General features: G+C 40.9%; 1 protein-coding gene across 1 annotated transcript in view; it reads right to left on the bottom strand.

The window, feature by feature from the left end:
* Positions 1-22,733, bottom strand: part of scaf8 (SR-related CTD-associated factor 8) — a 115,424-nt gene that overhangs the window by 88,296 nt on the left and 4,395 nt on the right. Inside the window, exon 3 of the mRNA XM_056427033.1 lies at positions 277-321. Coding sequence (XP_056283008.1) covers positions 277-321 — 45 coding nt within the window. The remainder of the gene's footprint in view (positions 1-276; positions 322-22,733) is intronic.

Genomic DNA, 22,733 nt, shown 5'->3' with positions numbered 1-22,733 from the left:
ACAAGTATGAACATTGCAATTCCCAAATCATCACGTAATGAAACTATTCTGAAAAGGTCTGTACAATGAGGTTAACATTTGTATATTTAAATACATTTTAATTCAGTCGTTTAATTTTGTATAGCCCAAAATCACAAATTAGCCTCAGAGGGCTTTACAATCTATACACGTATGACATCCCTGTCCCAGGTCCTCACATCAGATCAGGAAAAACTCCCCCTTTATTTATTTATTTACTGCACTTAGATGATAACTCTCGTTTAAAGAATAGCTCACCTTTAGAATGAACTTCTCCACACTCTGGACAACGTGCTTGTAGAACTGAAAGAAGCAGAGGAAAGGAAACATTTTGAGTGACTTAAGTTATATGACCTTTAAGTTACGGAAATTAACTGTAATTTAATTTAGTCTTACAAGCCGTTTATCCTCATTAAGACTTGGAACATACATATAATCAATGTTGAAGGAAAATTGTTGACTTTGCGGTGTGCAACACTGTTCAAGTAAGAAAAATGATGTTTGTAATGGGTAAGAAGTAGTGCAATCGATATTCCTCTACAATTATAGAATAGACAGCAGGAGCAGCTTTCAGACAAATGTTCAGAACAGAAAAACAGAAAACATTTTCACTAATTTTCCAGTATCCAATAACATCAGAAAAGTAGTCTGCTAAGTGAGGCTTGTTCCAGCAAAAACAACCTTCAACTTTGCATTGTTGCTGATTATTTAAAAAATATTCAGCACCCAGATGTGGTTAAACGAATAAGAATAGGTACAATTGACTAAATATACATTTAAAAAGACCAAAATGTCTGACAAAAATGATAACTTTCAGGCTGTCCAGTCCAGTTCAGTCAAAGCGCTCTTCAATCAAATAAAGCCATTACAACAGAAAAGGTGTAATGGCGGCCAGCGAGAGGCGAGGAGCCGGCTGGCTGTCCGTGGCTCTCGGATACCGGCCGTGTCGAGCTGAGTCTGCTCAAAGCATGAGTCGCTTGACAGTTTGGCTCAGACTCACATTATAGACCAAGCTAAATTGTAGTTGAAGGAAGATTTGTTTCCTCTCATATTGATGGCCTACATAAAAATGTACTGTACTGTTGTTGTGAGGCGAGACGGGAGAAGGAAAACGCAGCGCAGGCTTGTTGAACCAAATAATAGCAAATTATGATGGAGCTTCTTTTTCATGCAAATTATTTTCTGCTTAAATCTTAAAAAACAGTGTAATGGTAAATGCTGAATGGACCTGTACTTGTTTACTGCTCGTCTTCCGACCACTCAAAGCGCTTTCACACTACATGACATCATTCACCCATTCATACACTGGTGGGAGGAGCTACGGTTCCACATGCACATCAGCAGTAACTAACATTCATACACATTCACACACCGTCGGCACAGCGAGCTACGGGAGACATTTTGGGGTTAGGCGTCTTGCCCAAGGGCACATCGACGTGGGCTAGCGGAGCCGGGGATTGAACCGCCGATACTCTGATTGAAGGCGGACCCTGCTCACCACTGAGCCAGTCGCCCCAGTGTGCATTCAAGTCTTAATTGAAAGGAATTTAATGGCCATTGTCATCTCTGTCAAATATGGTTCATTTATCTATTTAACTTTATCAACAATTACACATGGTAAGCAGCTAAATTACTTTGTGACAAACCGAGCCAAAAGCACCACTTTAACTGCCGTGCACAGCTACAGATCCCACTGCTAATATTTGACCTTTAACGGATCGTCCACACACATTTCATCCGAAAACTAAAATGCTCTGCTGAGGTAATGTGACTCATTGTGCCCAGAACCTCAGTGAGCAACACTTCGGGTGCTTTCACACCTGTAATTAGGTTCACTTGGTCTGGAGAAAACAGTACACACACTGTGTAAGTCAGTGTGAACAGGAACTGGACCAGAACTAAAATGCAGGTACGGTATAAACATGGAGTTATACACACTTGCAGGAAACTTTGATTGGACCGTTTTAGCGATTGTCCTCCTGCATCAACAGGACCCACCAGGGGGAATCGAATTCCAGTGGCAGACGGGTTTAAGCACAGTTGAATGCTTTTCATGTGACGAAGAAATAACTTATTACAACCCTTAAAGTATCAGAAGACTACAAATCGACTAGAGGCAGCACTGTACAGAAGCCCTTTTGCGCGATCCGAGAGGAATGGTGCGAATGTTGGGGACAGCAAGGACACACATGAGGGCCCGTGTACAGTCGGGTTCAGGGCTCATTACTTCGGGAACGTTGTCGCACACTTTTTATTTAACTTAATGAACTGACAAATTACACAGAGTTGAAAACAAGCACAACAGCTTTAACAGCTTTTGCTCTATTAATCAGGTAATATACCAGACGGGTTGAGAAGCATGCCCATTTGTAAATAGTAATACACAATGAAAGCTGGTATTCCCATTACACATTACACTGTTGTGTAATTTCTTTAGAACAAAGGGATTATGTCCATTAGAAAAAAGGTAAATAAATGAAAACCTTCTATTTTAGGTGTTAAATAAACATTTGCTCGCCCAAATAAAAATGCAAGACTTTCAGCAGTCAAACATTAGTGTAGCACAGGTTTTTAAAAAAAACTAGCATGTTGATGTATAAAATACTGACATTAAAACATCTATGAAGTGAGAAGAATCTTTGCTGAAGCTTTATATATTTTTAATAATTAATGTAATTACATGACTTGCAGCCTTTTTTTGTTTGGTTTCGAACAGATAAAACGACTCTTTAACCAATTGGTGTCAACTGGTGTGTAAATATCTAATAAAAGCTCAAGTTCCACAATCAGCCAGTAGATGGAGTCAAAGGACAGGAGACCAAGTGGTTGGAGGTTCAGGTTCTTTGTCCCAGGGACCATATAGACAAATATAAACTTTTAAATTAAATAAAGCACAAAAGATCCATATTAAAAGGATGAGATGCTAGAGACCTACAATCAGAGGGATGTGTTGCTGTCAAAATCCGTTGGCTCTAATTAAGCGACAGTGCTGTGATGTCATCAAACTGATAGCATTTCACTCAAAAACAAAAAAACATCTTCATTGAAAGGGATTCTCAAGGAAATCATTTCTCCAATCGATACTTAAATACTTAAAATAAATGTCCATATTAACAATAAAACACCATGAATAGATCTCAAAGCTGAAGCAATTTAAAACGAATAAGCTTTCAACGATACACACTCCAGGAAAACAGATGACCAATGTTCAGGAAAACAACAATGAAAAGCATCTTAGCTGCCATTAAACTCACAGCCAGCTCTGTGTCCCGAGTACGGCTCGCAGGGACTTAAATTCTAGGGCTGCAACAACGAATTGATAAAATCGATAAAAATCGATTATTAAAATAGTTGGCAACGAATTTCATAATCGATTCGTTGTGTCGCGCGATTATTACGGCACTCAATAAGTCGCGGAGTATAAAAAAGTTGAGTTGAGCGCAGAGCGGCGCAGGAGAAACCAGAGCGGAGGGAGAGGACAGAACGCTGCGTTGTGAGAGCCAATCAGCGCTGAGCTGCTCCGCTGTTGATTAATCTAATTGGCTGCTGCTGCTCACGTGGCGCTGGATGCGGAAGTCATTCACGTAGTCGGAGACATTCACGGAGCTAAGTGCGCCTACGGGTGATGTTATGAACCCAGACACCAGGGCGCTACATGTCACGACGTGTGTGGCATTTCCACAAGAGTATAACAAAGTTATAGCTAAAGTGGTTATTTATTCCGTGGCGGATGGCGGAAAATATTTTTCCACGGAGATAAGCCACGCCCCCTCACCGACACGTAAGACGCGTTTAACCCATAAATAGCCAACTCAGGAGAGTAAACCGCTGTCAGTCTGTGTATGACAGGGTTCATCCACATGCTGACCAGTGAACAGGGTTCATACTGCTGACCAGTGGGTCTCCAGGACCTTTCCATGACTTTAAACCAAATTTCCATGATTAAACATTTTGTGAAAACTCTGTGTATACGTGACAAAGTGAGAAGATGTAGTATTTAAAATAACAATGAGAATTCCAAAGCATACAGTATATATTCCGTGTAAATTAACATTTGAATATAACACATTTGCATTACTTTTCCAAATATTTTGGGATTTTATTTTTTTCAATTACTTTTCTAGGCCTGGAAAGAGCCATTTAAAAATTCCATGACTTTTCCAGGTTTTCCATGACCGTACGGACCCTGTTTTGAATAAAGGGTTGAACATTTTTTGTTTTTGTTTTTTCATCCGATTAATCGAAAAAATAATCAACCGATTAATCGATTATCAAAATAATCGTTAGTTACAGCCCTAGACTTAACATTATTGATTTGTGGCAAGACAATATTGATAATACAATTTTAGGAAGACAAAAGTGTCAGCTGCACCAAGCAACATGCTAACAAGCCTTGTTCAAGTCGGAAATTATGTAAATGACCAGATCTGCGATAACTCCACAGATGCCTGGAAGAACCTAACTAAATGACAGAGTTAGCGCAACATAAGCCTAAAATAAGTAGAGAGTAAACACATTAATCGCATCAGTAGTCCAAGTAAGCCAATTAGAATATATTCAACACTGGCCAATAAAAACAGGCAAAACATGACAGCGTGACATCGAACAAAGGGATTTTAAATGTGTTAATTAAAACAAGCAAAGCACACAAGCATTAGTTTGGGGCTGAAAGCGATTTGAAAGGCCAAACCGGTCTGGGGTGTAAAGACCATCGGCCCGTTTGAACTGAGGAACAGAGGAAGACCGTCGGCCTCTTTCACTTCAAAGAGTTGTGGCTCTGTAACAGAACATCTTTGGAGTTAAAAACCTTTAAATACTCTGAATTAACCAGTGACTGAACGGTAAGGAGGTGGTGACTGGTGACACCACTTTCGTTAAAAAAGCATAGATTATGATTTAAAATGAGACGTGAGATATTGGGCAACATGCCATTATGCTAAAATATATAAATATATAACAAAATAAATACATTCAGAGCTTCTGTTGAGGTTTTTGAATGAAGCTTTGTTTGCCATCACCCTTAAAACATTTTTAATAAAGTGAATACAGTTGAATAAAGTGATTTCTGTGATTCTATGAAATTAATTTTCTTGAATGAACATAATTTGGCAATTTAGCCTTCCTCTGTTTTGTGGCAAGCAGGACAACGAGAGGTTTGTCAACTATTTCATTAGATAAAACTATTTATGAATTTTAGAAACGACTGCATATATCGTATTTAATTTGTTCGTTTGTAACTGGTATCAACATCGTTATCGTCACCAGTCCTTTGCTCCTCTCAGTGCGTGAGTGGAGAAGCTTCACACAAGAGCTGAGGAATCGTGTGGAGTTTGAGCAGCTGTGCTCATGATTCTACCGATGAGCCACGGCAGAATGAATGTAGGGGAAAACACTCTTAATGTGGCCTAATCTGTACTGTCAAATATTCAGAAATACTGGGTAAAAATAAATTAAAAACAGAACATTAGCAGACAAAAAACTGCTTAAGAATTTAAATGTTAGAAATGAAGCATCAAACTATTCTGTAGTCCTAGAAAATAATGATTTTAGTTTTGATGATTTATTAACACGTAGGAGCAAGTATAAAAAAAATCACAATGTAAATGAAATGAGAAAAGCGGTGACTGCTGATGAGGAAATGTGTGCAGATTTGGAAGAATTTGGGAGTTTATAAAGATGAGAGCTGCACAGACTGGAAGTTCAGGTTATATTAAGTCGAAAAGAGACTCATTTATCTTGCTGAATTTGCATCCTACGATATCACAAAGTTTGATGATACTAATAATGTAATTGTAAAAGTGGTCCTAGATAAGTATTCCCCCTGAATCCCAATTCTAAACGGAAACCAATAAAGACATAAGTAAATTCTCTCTCTCTCTCTCCCTCCCTCCCTCCCTCCTTATACCCCAGTATATAATGAGAACTCTTATCAAATGCAATAAAACCCTCAAAAGTAAACACCAGCAATTAATTACAACATTTGGCGAACAAGCAGAACAGAAACGTGCAGAACTGCACAGTTTACGAGCGTTTGTCGAGCAGCAGCCGGCCCTCGATCACTGCCGGCAACAACAGTGACGCCACACACAGTTTAATAATGAGAAGAGGCTCATGAATGAAAGCTAATCGCTCAGCTAATTGTTGAGCTGCGACGGAATTTTAAGAATTTATTTGAGATCGTCGGTCTGAAGCTGCACCTCTTCTCAAAGAGACGCAACAACTAATGAGTCTGTCAGTGTGTATGGAGTAGTTTAATGCCTAGTTGTTATTAATTGTGTTATTATAAGTTAGTGCTAACGACTCACCCTAACAATAACTGCTTCTCATTTAAGGGAGATGAGGCTCTCGTTCTCACATTTGTTGTTGGCGTTGAAAGAGCATAATTAACAATATGAGGTATTTAAACAGTTCTGCAGTTGTCGTTAAAATTAAAAAAGACTTTCTTTCCATATGAAAAATAAAGTAATGTTAAATATTTTTTAAATTAATTGTCTTTCACCCCCCACACACACAAAACTATGATAAATAATTTGTGAGAGTATCTTCAAGGAACGAAACTGATAAACAATATTACTGTACTAGTTTTGATAATATCCTGTATGGAAATCAAGAATTAAGATGCATTGAGAATAATTTTTTTATGAAATCCAAATATCAGATGTAATGACATTAAACTCACTATAAAGCCACTGAGCACAGGCATGCCTGTCACACAAACAACACATACCATACCTGCAAACTCATGAGGGGTGAAAAAGGTGACAACGGGCTGGGGGGTGGGGGTCCTCTGCTCTGACTAAGTCAGTGCCCAGAAACCCTTCTAATAAGAATATAATAGATGTGTATATATATATATATATATGGCCGCCACACCTTGAAATATTCAGTGATATTTATTTTGCATGGGCCCAGGTGTGAATAGGAGCGAGGCCCATTCAGAGAAATCTCTACGACCCACTTGAGCGACAATCACACAGGTTAACAAGTCTCACGTTACACTATTTTACAAATAAAGTAACTTCCTGAATTGTGTCCACTTGAACACTTTTAATTTCTTTAATTTCTAAATTATTTTAGAAATTAATTCCTTTTGTTCCTCTTTTATCCAATAATACATAATAAACCTTCCCACCCACCCTGTCTGTGATATCCCATCAGAGACCCCACCCCGGGAAGTGGCTGAATGGAGAAGGGGTGGGGGGGTTTCTGTGAGATTCACACACTGAATTCCTGCTGGAAATCACTTCTATATATAGACTCTGGTTCTGTGCTGTGACGTCACGGAGCACCGAACCAGAGTACTTACATGTCATGTGACAATGTTTCCATGGTGACGGACAAGGTCACAGAGATCGAAGGCACTGACAAGAAGTGACTCCCACCAGGAAACCTGTTTAAACTGTATATGCATGTACATGTTGTGTATGTATATATGTACTTATGTGTGTGCATACTACTGGTTATATCTGTCACGGGACACAACATGTAACTATCTAATCGTTCATGGAACAATGTAATTCTCAGGCCAGCAGACATTGTACAATGGTGCTAAAACGCTAGCGCGCGATTAACATCCGCTAGCTAAACGGCGCTAGTCTTAATTAACTGTCTTCACTTTAACTTCTACAGTTAATAACTGTCAAAATATAAAAGCGAGCGAAAATAACATTAATATATATATGGTGCTTATGTACGTTTTTCACCTGTAAACACCAAGAGACTCGCATCAACAGCTGCGTCACTGTCTGTGTTACGCTGGTCTAACTTGTTGGTTTAAGACAAGAGTTACGGCACCAGTCATGGGAAAACCCGCTACTGCCCCCTACTGGCGAACACAAGTATAACAATATTTAAAAATCATTCAAATTAGGAAAAATGGAAAAGTAGCACATCTTCAAATTTAAGAAGCTGGAACCATAAAATGTTTTTTAAATTATTTAAAGTGAAATTATTATCAACAATTTTTTTCTTCTCTTAAGCAACTAATTGATTAATCTAATAATATTTTTAGCTGAACTTTGGTCGTTTTACAACAAAATGTATAAAGTAGAAATATTATTAATGATGAAATGATAGTAATAAAAAATATGCATCGTCATTATATATCATATGGTTAAAGTCATTCATAAACCAACTTCCCTTTCTTTGGCCTGAACAACAAGGACTCGTGAGCTCTGCTGAGCCATGACTCTTCCTTGAGTCTGTTCTGCCTCTACCTGGCTGTCACTAACATTATAACTTCTACACGATACCTGCCATAAATATCATGATACCAGAATTCGATACAATACCATAAAAACAATATGATACCATAAATACGATACTGGTATATTTATCTATAATAGTAATAAATAAAACATCTGTATGGTTCACTTTTTACCAACTTTTTCAACACTTAACAAATGGCAGTATTATAAGTATTAATACAGCCAGATATTAATGAAACTACATGGTCCCATCATAGCATTGATTATACACTATGAGGCCGTTAGTCTCTGACCAGATGATACAGAGTTCATCAGGATGAGCAGCTGTAGAGTTACAGAACTTTACAGACTGTCTGCCTTGGAGACAAAGAACTGAAACATTTCACTTCTGGAATCATCTTTTACTTCTTTTTTTAAAGCTGAAGACTTTAAGTCTCAAAAGCTCTGAGCGCTCTTTTAATGAAGTATTGATACAAAAAATATGCTAAATCATATCGTGTTTAACGTACGGGTACTTTGTTAGTATGATACACCGTGCAGCGTGACAGCAGTAGATGTAGCGGGGTGACATTCAAGCTAACCTAAACCCCCAAACGATGTCGACATCTGAACGCTGTTTGGCCGAGACGCGACACGTCCCATCAAAGATGTTTTATTGCGAAGATCACCACATCACATTTTCTCCGCGTCTCACTTCCATCTCATAAACACCGGCCGGCCAGTTGACCCCCCCCCTACCCCAAAACAAAAACTCTTCGGATCTACACGATTCACTTGGATGACCTGTTTTGATTTCAAAACGGTGAATTTCACCGAAAGGTGACAAGTTTGCAGGTATGACATGCCTCGTTGCTGCAGAGTGGAGCGGTCTGTAGGCAACTGATCTAGCCTATTGTAGACCGATAGTGTTAAAACGACTTTTTATAAAAAATTAAAAGTTCATCAATTTTTATTTACCAGAAGAAAGACTACCTGATGCAAATGTGTGCTGCGGTACATTTAAGGGGACGATCTAGACCGCAGCAAAGGTAACAGAAAGCCAAATAACATCGCGTCACCAGTTAGATCCCTCAAACAGGTGGATCACAAAATTATTTGTTCATTTAATTTTTTACTACTATTAGTTTCAACAACTAGTGGTTTTAAAAACTGACATTAGGTTTACAGAAATTGGCAAAAGCCCTTCAGCATAAGTAGTTGGATTGTTTTGGTAGAAGTATTGTATTGTATAATAATAAAAAACCATAAGGTAAAAAGAATTTACTTTTTATCAAAATAAACGTTGTACCTACAGGTGCTGTGTGGAACAAAGACATACAAATGAGCAGAAGAGGGAAAAGGTACGCCCTCTTGAGAACCACACTGTGAGAACCACACTGTGAGAACAGTAACACAATGTGACGCGTGGCCGTAGAGCCAGCAGGACAGTGCAACACATGCAACATGCATTTTATATCAATTCAATGCTTCATGACTTCTCAAGTTACTTCTGAGCCCGAGCTTTTGTTGTCGTCTCAGCAACAACAGTAAGATGTCTATCAATACACATTAGTCTTGTTGGTTGCAGTACTGTTGGCATTAAAGTGTAGGATTGGTCATCTTGAGAAACGAGCAAGAGTTACAGTAGATACAAAAATAAAATACATATCCGACTGTAAAGCTTCGCCCAGCATTGCCAACTCTTTCCCAGTGAAAGTAGCGAGCAGCCAGTTTCAAAAGTCACTGAACAGGCCTCTCTAAGCCACTCCCCCAAACGAACATCGCGATTGTTGCTCCTCCCAGCTGTTGAGCTAGCAGCTTGTCGAAGACGCTGCTGACAGGCAAAGAGAGCACGTTGACAGGCAGTCGCCGGTCTACTATACATCTAATAGTAACTTTACTGCTCTCATATATCTAATAGAATTCAACAGTGTGCCTACATTTTAACTTTTGGAAACCTAAACAATCTCACAAAGACATAACTGGAATATAATTCGACAACGAGCCTCGTGTAATACTATTCACCTCGTCGTAATAGCCGACAACGTTCTTCCCTTCACCCTAAATTCTCAACGGTCTTCTCAACCATTCTGTGACACCGGGCTGTCCGCTTCTTACCGATGCACTTGAACGCAACAGATGTAAAACACGTGCATCTCGTTTACGTTGGAAGCTAAAGACTCGGGCGGCTGAGCTTGAACAGCCGAATATGGATGTAATCCGACCGCCTTAAAAGCTCATTTATTAGTATTTTCCTTCTTCTTCTGCCCAACTCAAAGGGATAAGCAAAGCACCGAGTAGATCGCAACTTTATTTTGTTACGCATTTGTATAATTGAGAATTAGAGCTTGTGCCATGTTACACACTGCAGAAGGAATGCAGAAGGATTGCTGGATCTCAGTTCCAGATGTTTTCACGGACACAGCGATGCTCTACAACCAAAACAAAGTCATGGAGCCAGAGGAAAGGAGGTAGGAAGGAAGGCAGTAACACGCCATCCTTGGAGATCCGTTGCCACAGAATCTTGCGTTACTGTAACGTGCCTATAATTTATTTATTATATATTGTGTATTTGTGAATAAGGGCAGCTTGTTATGTCACTTGACTCAGAACATGTTGTGCCCTAGAAAACAAGCTAAACATAAACACATTGGTATTGGCAGAGCAAAAAAGTCACACCAGCAAAGTATTGTCAGACGGGGCTAGAGTTCCACGGTGGGACGGGTCGGTCGCCACAGACCCGACTCACGGAAGACCAGGTGCTGCATTTCAGATGGTTTGCATTAAAAGCCAAAGAGTAATATGGCACTTTAATGCACTAAATGGGTTGAGTTTTGACAGATAATATGACTGTATGCAATTAAAGCAATACAAATCTACATGTCAGTCTTATCTTTTCTTTTGTATGTATTATTGCTACTTAAAGGTGCAAAACGCAAAATTAAGAGCATCTTTGGTCAGGGAGATATTACTCAACTACATCTTAACTAGGGCTGCAACTAACGATTATTTTGATTATCGATTCATCGGTTGATTATTGTATCGATTAATCGGATAAAAAAACAAAAAAACTTTAATTTTCAACCCTTTATTCAAAACAGGGTCCTCCGTACGGTCATGGAAAACCTGGAAAAGTCATGGAATTTTTAAATGGCTATTAGTAGGCCTAGAAAAGTAATTGAAAAAAATAAAACCCCAAACTATTTGGAAAAGTAATGCAAATTTGTTTTATTCAAATGTTAATTTACACGGTATATATACGGTATGCTTTGGAATTCTCATTGTTATTTTAAATACTACATCTTCTCACTTTGTCACGTATAGACAGAGTTTTCACAAAATGTTTAATCATGGAAATTTGGTTTAAAGTCATGGAAAGGTCCTGGAGACCCACTGGTCACCATGGTGATGAACCTGTTCACTGGTCAGCATGTAGATGAACCGTCACAAACAGACTGACAGCTTTCCTCTCCTGAGCAGTGGTCCCCATGTGGACCGGCCCCCTGAACAATATCAGAGACGCGTTCAGATTTATTATTTTTTTCACCTGGCCCGCTGCCGTTGAGATTGCAGTGAGACGCGGAAAAAATGTGAAGTGTGAAGTGGTGCTCTTCACAATAAAACATCTTTGATGGGACGTGTCGTGTCTCGGCCAATCAGCGTTCAGATGTCCACAGCGTTTGGGAAGTTAGGTTAGTTTGTTAGTCCGCGACATCTGCTGCTGTCACGCTGCACGGTGTAGCGATACTAACGAAGTACCCGTACGTTAAAAACGATGTGATTTCGCATATTTTTAGTATAGATATTTCATTAAAAGAGCGATCAGAGCGCACGCGCTGCTCCGCTCCGTTAAATGTAGTCTGCACGCGCAGCGCTCACACAGCGAGTGGCGTCGTGGCTTATCTCCGTGGAAAAATATTTTCCGCTATCCGCCACGGAATAAATAACCACGTTTTCTACGTTATACTCTTGTGAAAATGCCACACACGTCGTAACATGTAGCGCCCTGGTGTCTGGGTTCATAACGTCACCCGGAGGCGCACTTAGCTCCGTGAATGTCTCCGACTACGTGAATGACTTCCGCATCCAGCGCCACGTGAGCAGCAGCAGCCAATTAGATTCATCAACAGAGGAGCAGCTCAGCTGATTGGCTCTCAACGCAGCGTTCTCTCCTCCTCTCCTCTTGTTACCTTCGCATTGAAAATGCCGGAAGGTTATGTTTTGATCGCTGTATTGTATTTATTTGTATGCGTGTTATTAAAACTCAAAAAGTATTGAACCGAATCGCATGAAATTTGGTGGGATGATTGTTTATTATCCGGGGACCAGTTGATTAGATTTTGGGATCGATCGGGTCAAAGGTCAAGGTCAAAGGTCATGAACAGGTCAAAATGTTCTTGAATCGCATGAAATTTGGTGGGATGATTGGTTATTATCCGGGGACCATTTGATTAGATTTTGGGATCAATCGGGTCAAAGGTCAAGGTCAAAGTCATGGAAAGGTCAAACTCTTTTTTTACCATAGCACGATACATTTGTGTCCAATTGGCATGCAACTAATGCCAAAATGTTCATAATTCAATGCCCAATCTTGTGATATGCGAAGGTATGCGCTCTACCAAGTGCCCGTTCTAGTTTCCCCTGCGCCGCTCTGCGCTCAACTCAACTTTGTTTATACTCCGTGACTTATTGTGCGCCGTAATAATCGCGCGACACAACGAATCGATAATGAAATTCGTTGCCAACTATTTTAATAATCGATTTTTATCGATTCGTTGTTGCAGCCCTAATCTTAACTACACAGCAAATAGTTATTTGCTCCTATATTAATGCTCTGAATGTCAAATAAATAACTTTATATACTTTGCTTATCTTATTACATTGCTAAATTAAATTGATGAAATAATTGGCAGAATGCTTGATTACTAAAATTCACGGTAACTGCTGTCCCAGGGTTACTGTTAGTGTATTGGCGTCTTTCAAGTAACTTGGGGATGTTTATTTAAAACTAGAGATGCACCGATCAGGTTTTTTGTGCCGATCACCGATCACTGAAATCAGTATCTGCCGATCACCGATAATACCGATCACTGAAATCAGTATCTGCCGATCCGATAATACCGATCACGGTGTCGATTGAAGCATTCTATTTATTGTGTAGCATTATTGCCTAGGACTATGAGGAAATACATATATAAAGCAACTCAAACATGAAAGAAATTACCGATTTCTTTAAACATTTAGGACTTTTACTTTGAAAAATGTCCTAATTGATACATTAAAATTGTTTGATTGCTATTGTAGGGGATTTCAGATATGTATGGAACACATCTGCATTATTCATTTCCTGGAACTCTTGGGGAAATCTATATACAGGACTTTTCTTAACATACAAAAGTCTGACTTATTTTTATAAACTCTTCCTTGGTACAGTAAATTGTTTTAATGTTAGCATAATTTAAGCTAAATCTCAGAAACGATCTATAAAGATACAAAATCAGTTCATTGTTTACTTTTATATGTTCGTGTATGATTTGTCGACATCTTATTTTGATAAACGGATATTGTTTCACGTGGTTCTTTCCGCTAACTTTGCAAAACTGGATGTTGTCACTTAAATCCTTCCGCTTACTTTATCAAAACCCTCGCGCGCTCCCGATCGCATGCGTTTACCGTGAGCATCAGTCTATAGGGGCTCAGACATGTGAGAGTCGGCTGAGTTGACCCAGTGATTCAACTCGGGGGACGGGGACGCCGCTCGGTGCGTGAGGATCCCCTCTGACCTCTCACTCTGCGGCCCTCGCCGGGCGCATCGGCTCCGTTGCGATTGAAACGTCTGATAGTTCTCGCAGATGTTACGTCATCTGATCGGCCGTTTTGAGAACACCGATCAAAACCGATAATGGGAATATCGGCCGATATGGATCGGCGCCGATCAGATCGGTGCATCCCTAATCAAAAGGTATGAAACCACAAATAAAAATTCAGACCGAATGTGTGACAAATTCCACAAAGTGGATCCGAATTGGTGGAAAATGTTGGCATTTGAAGAAAGAAGCAACACGTAGAAAACACAAATACATATCATTAAATCAAAATAAGATTTCAGGACTGCAATCAAGAGGTGATACAACCATGACAGCCCAGACACCCAAAACACACACAAAGAAAAGGCTGCCTTGCATTCTCCGAGCGCGTTTCCTTCGCAGTAGCAGCCACAGATCTAGTTGGGCTCAGAAAGTGAAAGTGACTCTCGGCTTTGGCCTCGTTGTTGACCCCGAGCTGACTGCCGACTGCGGTGCTTCCCGGGGCCGAGGTCGCTGTGCTGACCTTTCTCCCCCTGACGGATGTAACGGCGCCCACTGACCCCAACGCGAGTCTAAACCGGACGTCGGCAACACAGCCACAAACCATATCTCATTCACCTTGCTTTGAGAGTTTGTTTTTGCCGCGTCATCAACATTTCTATTTACACAACAAATGTGTTTCTGATTACTTAAGCACAGTGTACAAATACTCAAGTAAAATTCCTGCATTAAAAATGTCACTTGTGTAAAAGAACAAAAGTATTATACTATTATTAGAATAACTATAAACATCAAATATACTTAAAGTACCAAAGTGATACTCACTATGTAGAATTGCCCATTTAAAATGATATACTTACAGGCCATTGAATTATAATTATTGATGCAATAATGTAGTCATCAATTAAATTTTATAGCTGGTAAAGGTTCAGTTCATTTGAAGTGTTTTATATACATAATAATTAGGCTATATTCTACTTAATAATACATCATAGTTTAGTAAATTTATAGATTGTATTAATAATATAAATCTGAAAAGTAGCCTTCATAGTAACTGATATCATTTAAATAAATGGTGTGATGTTAAAAGTACAATATTTCCCCCTGAGATGTAATGGAGTAAAAATATGAAGTTACATACAATGTAAACACAAGTACCAAAGGTACTCAAGTAGCTTACATGTACTTAAGATACATTACACCACCAAAACAATATGTTGACAAGAGCACCTAGTTCTTCATAGAGCGAGCCTCTTATTGTGGCTCTTCAAGTGCACCGGATTGATACATTTAACACTAAATACTAAACGTTTTTCTTCTCTGCACCTAGAGGGCCGGATGTCCCCCGCCATGGTCTCACAAAAAACAGTAAGAAGCTGAGGTCACGTATTTCAGTGGGCAAATAAAGCTTTGTTAGTGTAGCCTTATCAGTAGCGGTGTGCTGACGTCGATGTGTATATTTAAAGATTGTTGGATAATAAAGTGGGAACTTTTAAAGTTAAGATATAAAAAGGGAAAGATGGGTTGAATTAAATATAGAAGAGGACTGTGGTGAGGACAATGTGAGACCTGACAGCAGAGTGCAGTCTACTAACGTGCCTTTCCTCTGACTTGGATACAGATTTCCAGGGTGAGTTATAACTACGACAAACCCTGGTTTCTGAGGCTCAGGAAAGAAGAACTGCAGAAGGACCAGGCATTTCAGAGTGGGGACAAGGACCAAATACTGTGAGGTGAGAGATGCTCCACGAACTGCACTGCAACAGCACAGCAGCTCTCCACTCACGACTCTTCTTTTCTGTCTGGAGGCTCCCAGGCAGATCACCAACCACACACCCACCCTCCATGAACAATGTGCTTCTTTCTGGAGCTAAATGATGAGTTCTGCGCTTTTGAAAGACAAAGACACAGTCCTGGAGACATCCCCCACCCCCCCCCCAACAAGCCACAGACCATCAGCCCCCCCCCCAGCCCCCAGGGGCTCACACCTCAGCACCCTCCATCAACTCAGCGGCGACCCTCGTCATCCTGGAGAGAGAGAGCAGTCAGGCTGTTTAAAAAAAGAACCAACCCAAGCAGCGGCCCGGACTCCCCCTCCCCTCCCCCTGAACTGTGCGGACCACCCAGCTGTCTGTTCACCGACATCTTCAACACCTCCCTGGAGACATGCCACGTTCCAGCCTGCTTCAAGGCCTCCACCATCATCCCGTCCCAAAAACCCAAGATCACAGGGGACTCATGACCAGGTCACGCCTCTGACCCCTGTGGTCATGAAGTCTTTTGAACGCTTGGTCCTGTCCCCCCCCCTGACCCCCCCACACTACTGCACCTTGCAGCAGGCGAGGCAGTCAACATGCGATCCAGCACTCATCCCCCATCTTCTAATCCTCCAGAGGAACCTCATGGACTCCCCCTCTTGGACTTCAGCTCAGCCCTGCCTCCATCATCCGTCCCTGTTGCAGGACAACCTCTCCCACTCTCCCAGCTGCACGTGCTGACTGTGGCTGCAGGTGGATCTGCTGCAGCGTGAGGCTGGGGAAACACGGCTCAGAGGCCCTCAGGACCAGCTCCACCCTCCCCCCCGCTCCTGGGTTCCCCCTCTGCTCTCTCCTCTGTGCTCCTCTGCTGCACCTCCACCCACCTGTACCTCCAGTCACCAGTCCGTCAAGCTCCTACCCACCCTCATTGGACTCATCTCTCTCATCTGGCGAGACCGCCAGAGGGAGGTGGGAGACTGACCTGCTGACCTGGTGGTGACACCAGAACAGCCTGGAGCTCAAGACTGTGGAGACAAGTGGAGGGTTGTGTGGATGGCAGCCCACCCGCCTCCCTCCCGCCCCATGTGTGTCTCTCCCCCCCCTCGTCTGTCCTACACCCTCTGGCCTGCTCCATCCATCTCCCCCAGGACAAGTGGGAGCTGAACATCGGCTCCATCTCCAGAGAAAGCAGCAGAGGATGTTCTTCCTGGGCAGCTGAGGAAATTCACCCTGCCAGGAAGATGATGGTACAGTTCTACGGCCATCGTTGATCACCGTGCCTGCAGCCACAGCACAGCCAAGACAAGGCTGCAGGCTGCAGGCATCATCGGGCCGGCCGGCCGGGGTGCTTATCTCTGCCTTCTCCCCTCAGGTCCTCTTCTCACTGAGGTCACTGAAGCAGAAAGAAGAGATTCGCCCCCCCCTCTCCCTGGACGAGTCCCTCCTCCCCCCTCCCTCGGGAGGAGGCTCCATCCCATCATGACCACGACCTCCGCCACCAATTTTTTTTTCCGGTCGGTCGGGCATCAATGGACCCCGGGGACGACTGACTGTCTCCTCCTCCTCCCTCTTCCTCCTCCTCCCTCCTTGCGTTGATTGTTGTTTGTCATGTCAAATGTTGCACCCTTCAAAAAAAAAAATTCGTTTTTTTTTTGAAAAACATCATTCTTTGGCAATAAACGATTTGTTATAGGGCTGTCGATTTGTATTCAACATTCAGACCACTGATTCTCAACTGGTGGGCCACGGACTCTTTTAAGTCCTTTTTTTTCTTTCATCCTGTGATTATATTTTGAAGGGACTTTTTTTATGTAGCAGTGTCGTTTTTTTTGCCAGCCCGCCCCTCCATTTTTTCAGCAACGTGTGCCAGGTTGGATCAAACCATCCGGACATGGGGGAGACTTTGGGTTATAGGATAACTAAATTAAACATTCTACTGAATATAAAAATTCTCCCATTAGAAATTCCTCCAGACTCAAGTCTGTCAGTGTTACTCCTCAGGTTGAATTGAGTGCTGCTTAATTTTCTGAAAAGCACAATGTTTTTCACCATTTACCTACTGATGAGGTGATAACAAGTAAAGACACTTTTGTATATATGAATGCTTATAAATTGCACTTTTTTAATTATTATTTTGAATTGCACTTTATATTTAATTTATTTTGAATTTGTGGAAAAGCAACTCCTCAAGACAGTGACCTTTTTATTAAATCTTTTGTGATAGATTCGGTCAGTTCAATTTAGGTCATTTGAGTCTTTTTTTAAACTACTTCTTAGTTGATGGACTTTTTTGTTTGTGCATAAAAGCTGTTGAGTTTGTTTAAAAATGGCTGAAGATCCTTAATTATTATGCATGTTGTAAAACCCCATGTCCTGAAGATGCACCTTTTGTTTTTTAATTAAAATGCAGCTTTTATAGAAATAGTTCTCTCTCTAGCTTCGCCACCAGCTGGTTGTTTTGATTTATCATTAAACGTGTCTACTAATACGCCTTTCCTTTTCTCTGACTGAATAATCGATTAATCTCCAAAAAAATTTTTTTGATTAATCGATGAATCAGATAAAACAACATTAATTTCCAACCCATTATTCAGAAACAGGACTTTACTCGCATCAGTTTACTTGCCCCACTATTTGTGGTTCATTTGCGCCTGAGAGGGGGCGGGGCTTATCTCCATGTTTTGCTCCATGAAACCGTTATAATTTCCACCATCCACCACGGAAGAACTATTTCTGCTTCATATTTGTTGTGGACATCCCACAAACATGATAACATCTAACGCCCTGGTGTTTGGGTTCAGAACATCACCCGTCGGCTCACACAGCTCGGTGACTTTCACCGACTACGTGAATGACTGCCGCTTGCAGCGCGACGAGAGCAGCAGCAGCCAATTAGATTCACCAACGGCGGAGCAGCTTAAAGCTGATTGGCTTTCGCAACACAACATTACGGTCTGTCCTCTAGCTCCGCTCAACTTATTTTTTTACTCAAACTTCTCCACGACTTATTGAGCGGCATAGTAATCGCGCGACACAACGAATCGATAAAGAAATTCTTTGCCAACTATTCTAATAATAGATTTGTATCGATCTGTTGTTGCAGCCCGAGTCTCCAAGTGAAGCGCAGCAGTGGCATGCTTTTGACTGCATTCCAAGTTACCGTATCTGTACACTAACTTATTGTTATTTAGTGTACACATCAACGCAAAATGAAGGAAACTAGCGAGGCATGCTGAAAAAGTTAAGAGGAATCCAAACCTTTCAAGAAGTAATGTGTGAGAGCATTTTGGACATGACAGGTGAATAAAGGTACGGCTGATTGCGGCCTTGAAAAGGCCCGTGAAAGGCATCCGTTGGCTCGTCACTGAGGCGAGTGAACCACGTCAGTTCTACAATATACTTTAGGATTAGGCTACACATTTGAATTAAACTACAAAATAATACATTTGTTGGCTGATTAAATCAGCGCTCAATGCGGTGTCTTCAACGCCAAAACCGGATCAGCGGACTTGACGCGGTCCTTTCTCAACATATGTGCAAATATGAAACACACAGCTGTGTAGACTGTGTGCAGCCGACATCACTGCTACTCTGTCAAAACAAACACTCGGAGTTTACGCACGGTGAAACAGACAACCCCCCAAGTGAAACTAATACGATGTATATGTGAGGTCTTGAGGATGAATGCCGAGTTGCTGGAACTGTGTGTTTCGTGTCAAAGCAGCACGGCAAAGACACAAAAGGTTAAAGTCGTATAAATCCCCAATGGCAACTTGCCCGTCTGCATCCTCACAACCCCATCACATCCACTACTGATCAATCACGCGCCATCAATATTCAGTATGAAGCAACTCAGGACATGTTCTGACTTGACCTTCAAGTGCATCAATTAGACCACAACAGAAACAGAAACATTGTCGCCCGACAATACGAAAGAGAAAATGAACACAGTTGCTCCTTCGACTTCAAAAGAAATCAAGAGCACAAAGCCAACATTGACCAGCGCATGACGAGCAGAGGGGAAACAGCAAAGCTTCTCTGGGTGTGTGGGAGCAAATTAAGTTTTAAATGATTTAAAGTCATCTTCCATCTTCCTTGTGAAACAGCCCATACTCCTACCTAAGCTGGTAAGGGATTCTCTTATCTCTTTGTAACTCTCTCCACCCCATCCTCCTGCTTCACTTTCAGTGCTTTGGGGGAGCTGCTGAGGGAAGGGGAAACGGGTGTTATTCTCAAGCAACATAAGGCACAGCAACACCAAAAGCACAGCAGTTCCTTAGAAACAAGAGCACAGACAGGATAAGGAAACACATCATCAGCCGAGTCATCATTAAGGTCTGGTGTCCTGGTCTTGAGCCGTCAGGCATCTTGAATAATCGACATGTTCTCATAACATTCATGGTAATAAGAATACCAATAAATATATAATGTACATTTGTTAAGAACATATTTACTCTTTGCCTGCATCCTTTTAGCGTTTGTAAACACAGAGAGTCATCGGTAGTTGTCAATCAGCCTTTTCTACTGTCAGGCTTTTAATAGGCCCAAGTTGCAGGGAACCAGCCATGAACTAGTCTAGCGTAGGGTAAGAATAGAAGACTAATTACAGGAAGGTGTTATCTGTGATTTCTCAGCTGGTAACATTTACAATAACACCATTTGCAAGATTTGAAAGGGACGATAGACTGGCTGACCAAATGGTTGTGGAAGTTACATTTAGAAGTTAAAGGTGATTATAGTCCCACAGCGTGTATCTTTCAGCACCAGTGAAGGATTTAACATTTATTTTACAAGAATCTTGAAATCATAAACTGTTGACCTTTATTCTTTTTGTTATTATTGAGCCGCTGACTACACACAGGTCACATATCGGCTTCAAGCGGCTGTGTACAATATAATATGTTTAATATAGTGCTGCCAAAACATGGGTGAAAACAGAGTGTGTGTACTGTGACTGTAAACACTGGCAGAGGACTGAAGAGGCTGAAGCGGAGACATCGCGTTAAAACTAATTACCTGCGTCTAGTCGTACAGTTTTTAAGGATAATAGAAATACCATTTACAACTAATGCCACTCTTATTTTTTGTTTATGTAGATAAATTGGACCTGTATGAAATCAACCAATCTGCTCCAATATGAACATAACTTGACTCCCAATTTATACTGGGACTGACAATTTCGGTACTTTTGTCGTACTTTTGTCGTTCGACTGAGTTGAGGAAATGTTACTTCCTGTATTCTTGTTGTTCTTAGTTTATACTCTAGGTTGAAATGCACTTATTGTAAGTCGCTTTGGATAAAAGCGTCTGCTAAATGACATGTAATGTAATGTAATTTCCTTAAAAAACACACGGGTGGAACTATTCAAATATCTGGCCACTGAACCGTGTTGGACAGGCAGTGAGCGCCGCAGCACTTCAGACGCCCCGCTTCTCTTATTCCTGGAGCTTGCTTTGAAATTTGCCGCAATACAGTGAAGCAGCTGATTTGTGACGTTGACATGAGGAATTATCTTTACAACCCCATCTCATTTCACTAAAAAAACTAATTAATATAGCAGACTGCTGCAGGGAGATAGTCTTAAAAGTTACCTTATTGTTGTATGCATGTCCTTTCCAGTAAATGTCACAATATAAAACATTTTCTCGACAAAAGGTAGGAAAATAGCAAGTAAAACTCAACCATCTATGAAGTAGTTACATCTTCAATCTGGTCTGGAGAGCACAGCTGCGAGGCAAGCGGTTTGTTTGCATGACATAACACAACGCATGCCGTTAGGACCAGGTGCCGTCATTACAGTAGTTGTTGAATTACACCGTGCTCAGCCTGAAGAATCATTACGTTTCATTTGAAATTAACGAAAGTGACGTCCATCAATGCGGTGCATTCATGGCACGCGAAGCAAAAAGCCACAGTTGCGCTGCTTTTTAAAGTTGTACGATTAGAATATATATGAGAATTTAGATTATTAGTTGACAGCCATAATAAACACCTATAGTGCAACATGTTACTTTCATTTTCTGTCGTATAAAATGAAATACAATGATATTTTGTATGGAGCAGGAGTCTCCTGAGTGCCTTATTTTAGATCTAAACAGCGTGTGAATATGCCAGAGCAGCAGACTTGTTACATTGATCTGCATCATGATGCAATAATGTAACTTTAACAATAATTTTAAAAAACTGCATGTTGTTAAGCGAGATATAAACCAAATATAAAATGTTGTGTCAATGTAAACTCAACACCCCATCTTGACGCAAAAAATAGAAATCTAGAAATTGTTTCAGATTTATTAAAAAAGAAAAACTGAGATATCATAAGTATTCAGAAAATGTCTACATTTCTGTTTTTCTGTCAAGATGGGGTGCTGAGTTTATATTGACACAATTAATGAGAAATAAAATGAACTTTTTGGATTTTTAGCAAATGGCTGCAATGAAACAAAGAGTGAACATTTCAAAGGGGTCTGAAAACTTTCCGTACCCACTGTATATTTTGTTACTATATTAACATCATTGAAAACAAATGGCTACACAGAATACTGCATTGGATTATGCAAATAGTGTCAGCCATATTCTGGTCTAGTTGTCTGATTTTCATATCCAAAAAAACTTTCCAATAACAAAACTGCTAAAACCCATACACAAGCAACTTTACGCGACAGATTGTTAAGTACACATCGTGTCCCAAACCACATATCTGGTAGTTAACATGAGGTCCCTTAGGATCTCAATCCTGCTGCAGCCCTCCACTTCATACCCCCAACGCATATTATCTGATGTCAGCAACATTTCTTGTTATTCCAGTTGTATGAAACATTCCGAGTGCGGTCCCCACATGATGGGCTCTTATGGAAACTCGGAATTAGCAAAAACATAGACATGTACGCATCATGCCTGCATTAATGTTGCGCGGCGTATCGTAAACTAAACAAAGGTACAGGCAGCGCTCACAGCGAGTGAT

Source organism: Pseudoliparis swirei, chromosome 11 (genome assembly GCF_029220125.1).
Source record: "Pseudoliparis swirei isolate HS2019 ecotype Mariana Trench chromosome 11, NWPU_hadal_v1, whole genome shotgun sequence".
NCBI classification, from domain to species: Eukaryota; Metazoa; Chordata; class Actinopteri; order Perciformes; family Liparidae; genus Pseudoliparis; species Pseudoliparis swirei.
The sequence above is the reverse complement of the archived record's forward strand: the minus strand, read 5'-3'. Positions and strand labels throughout refer to the sequence as shown.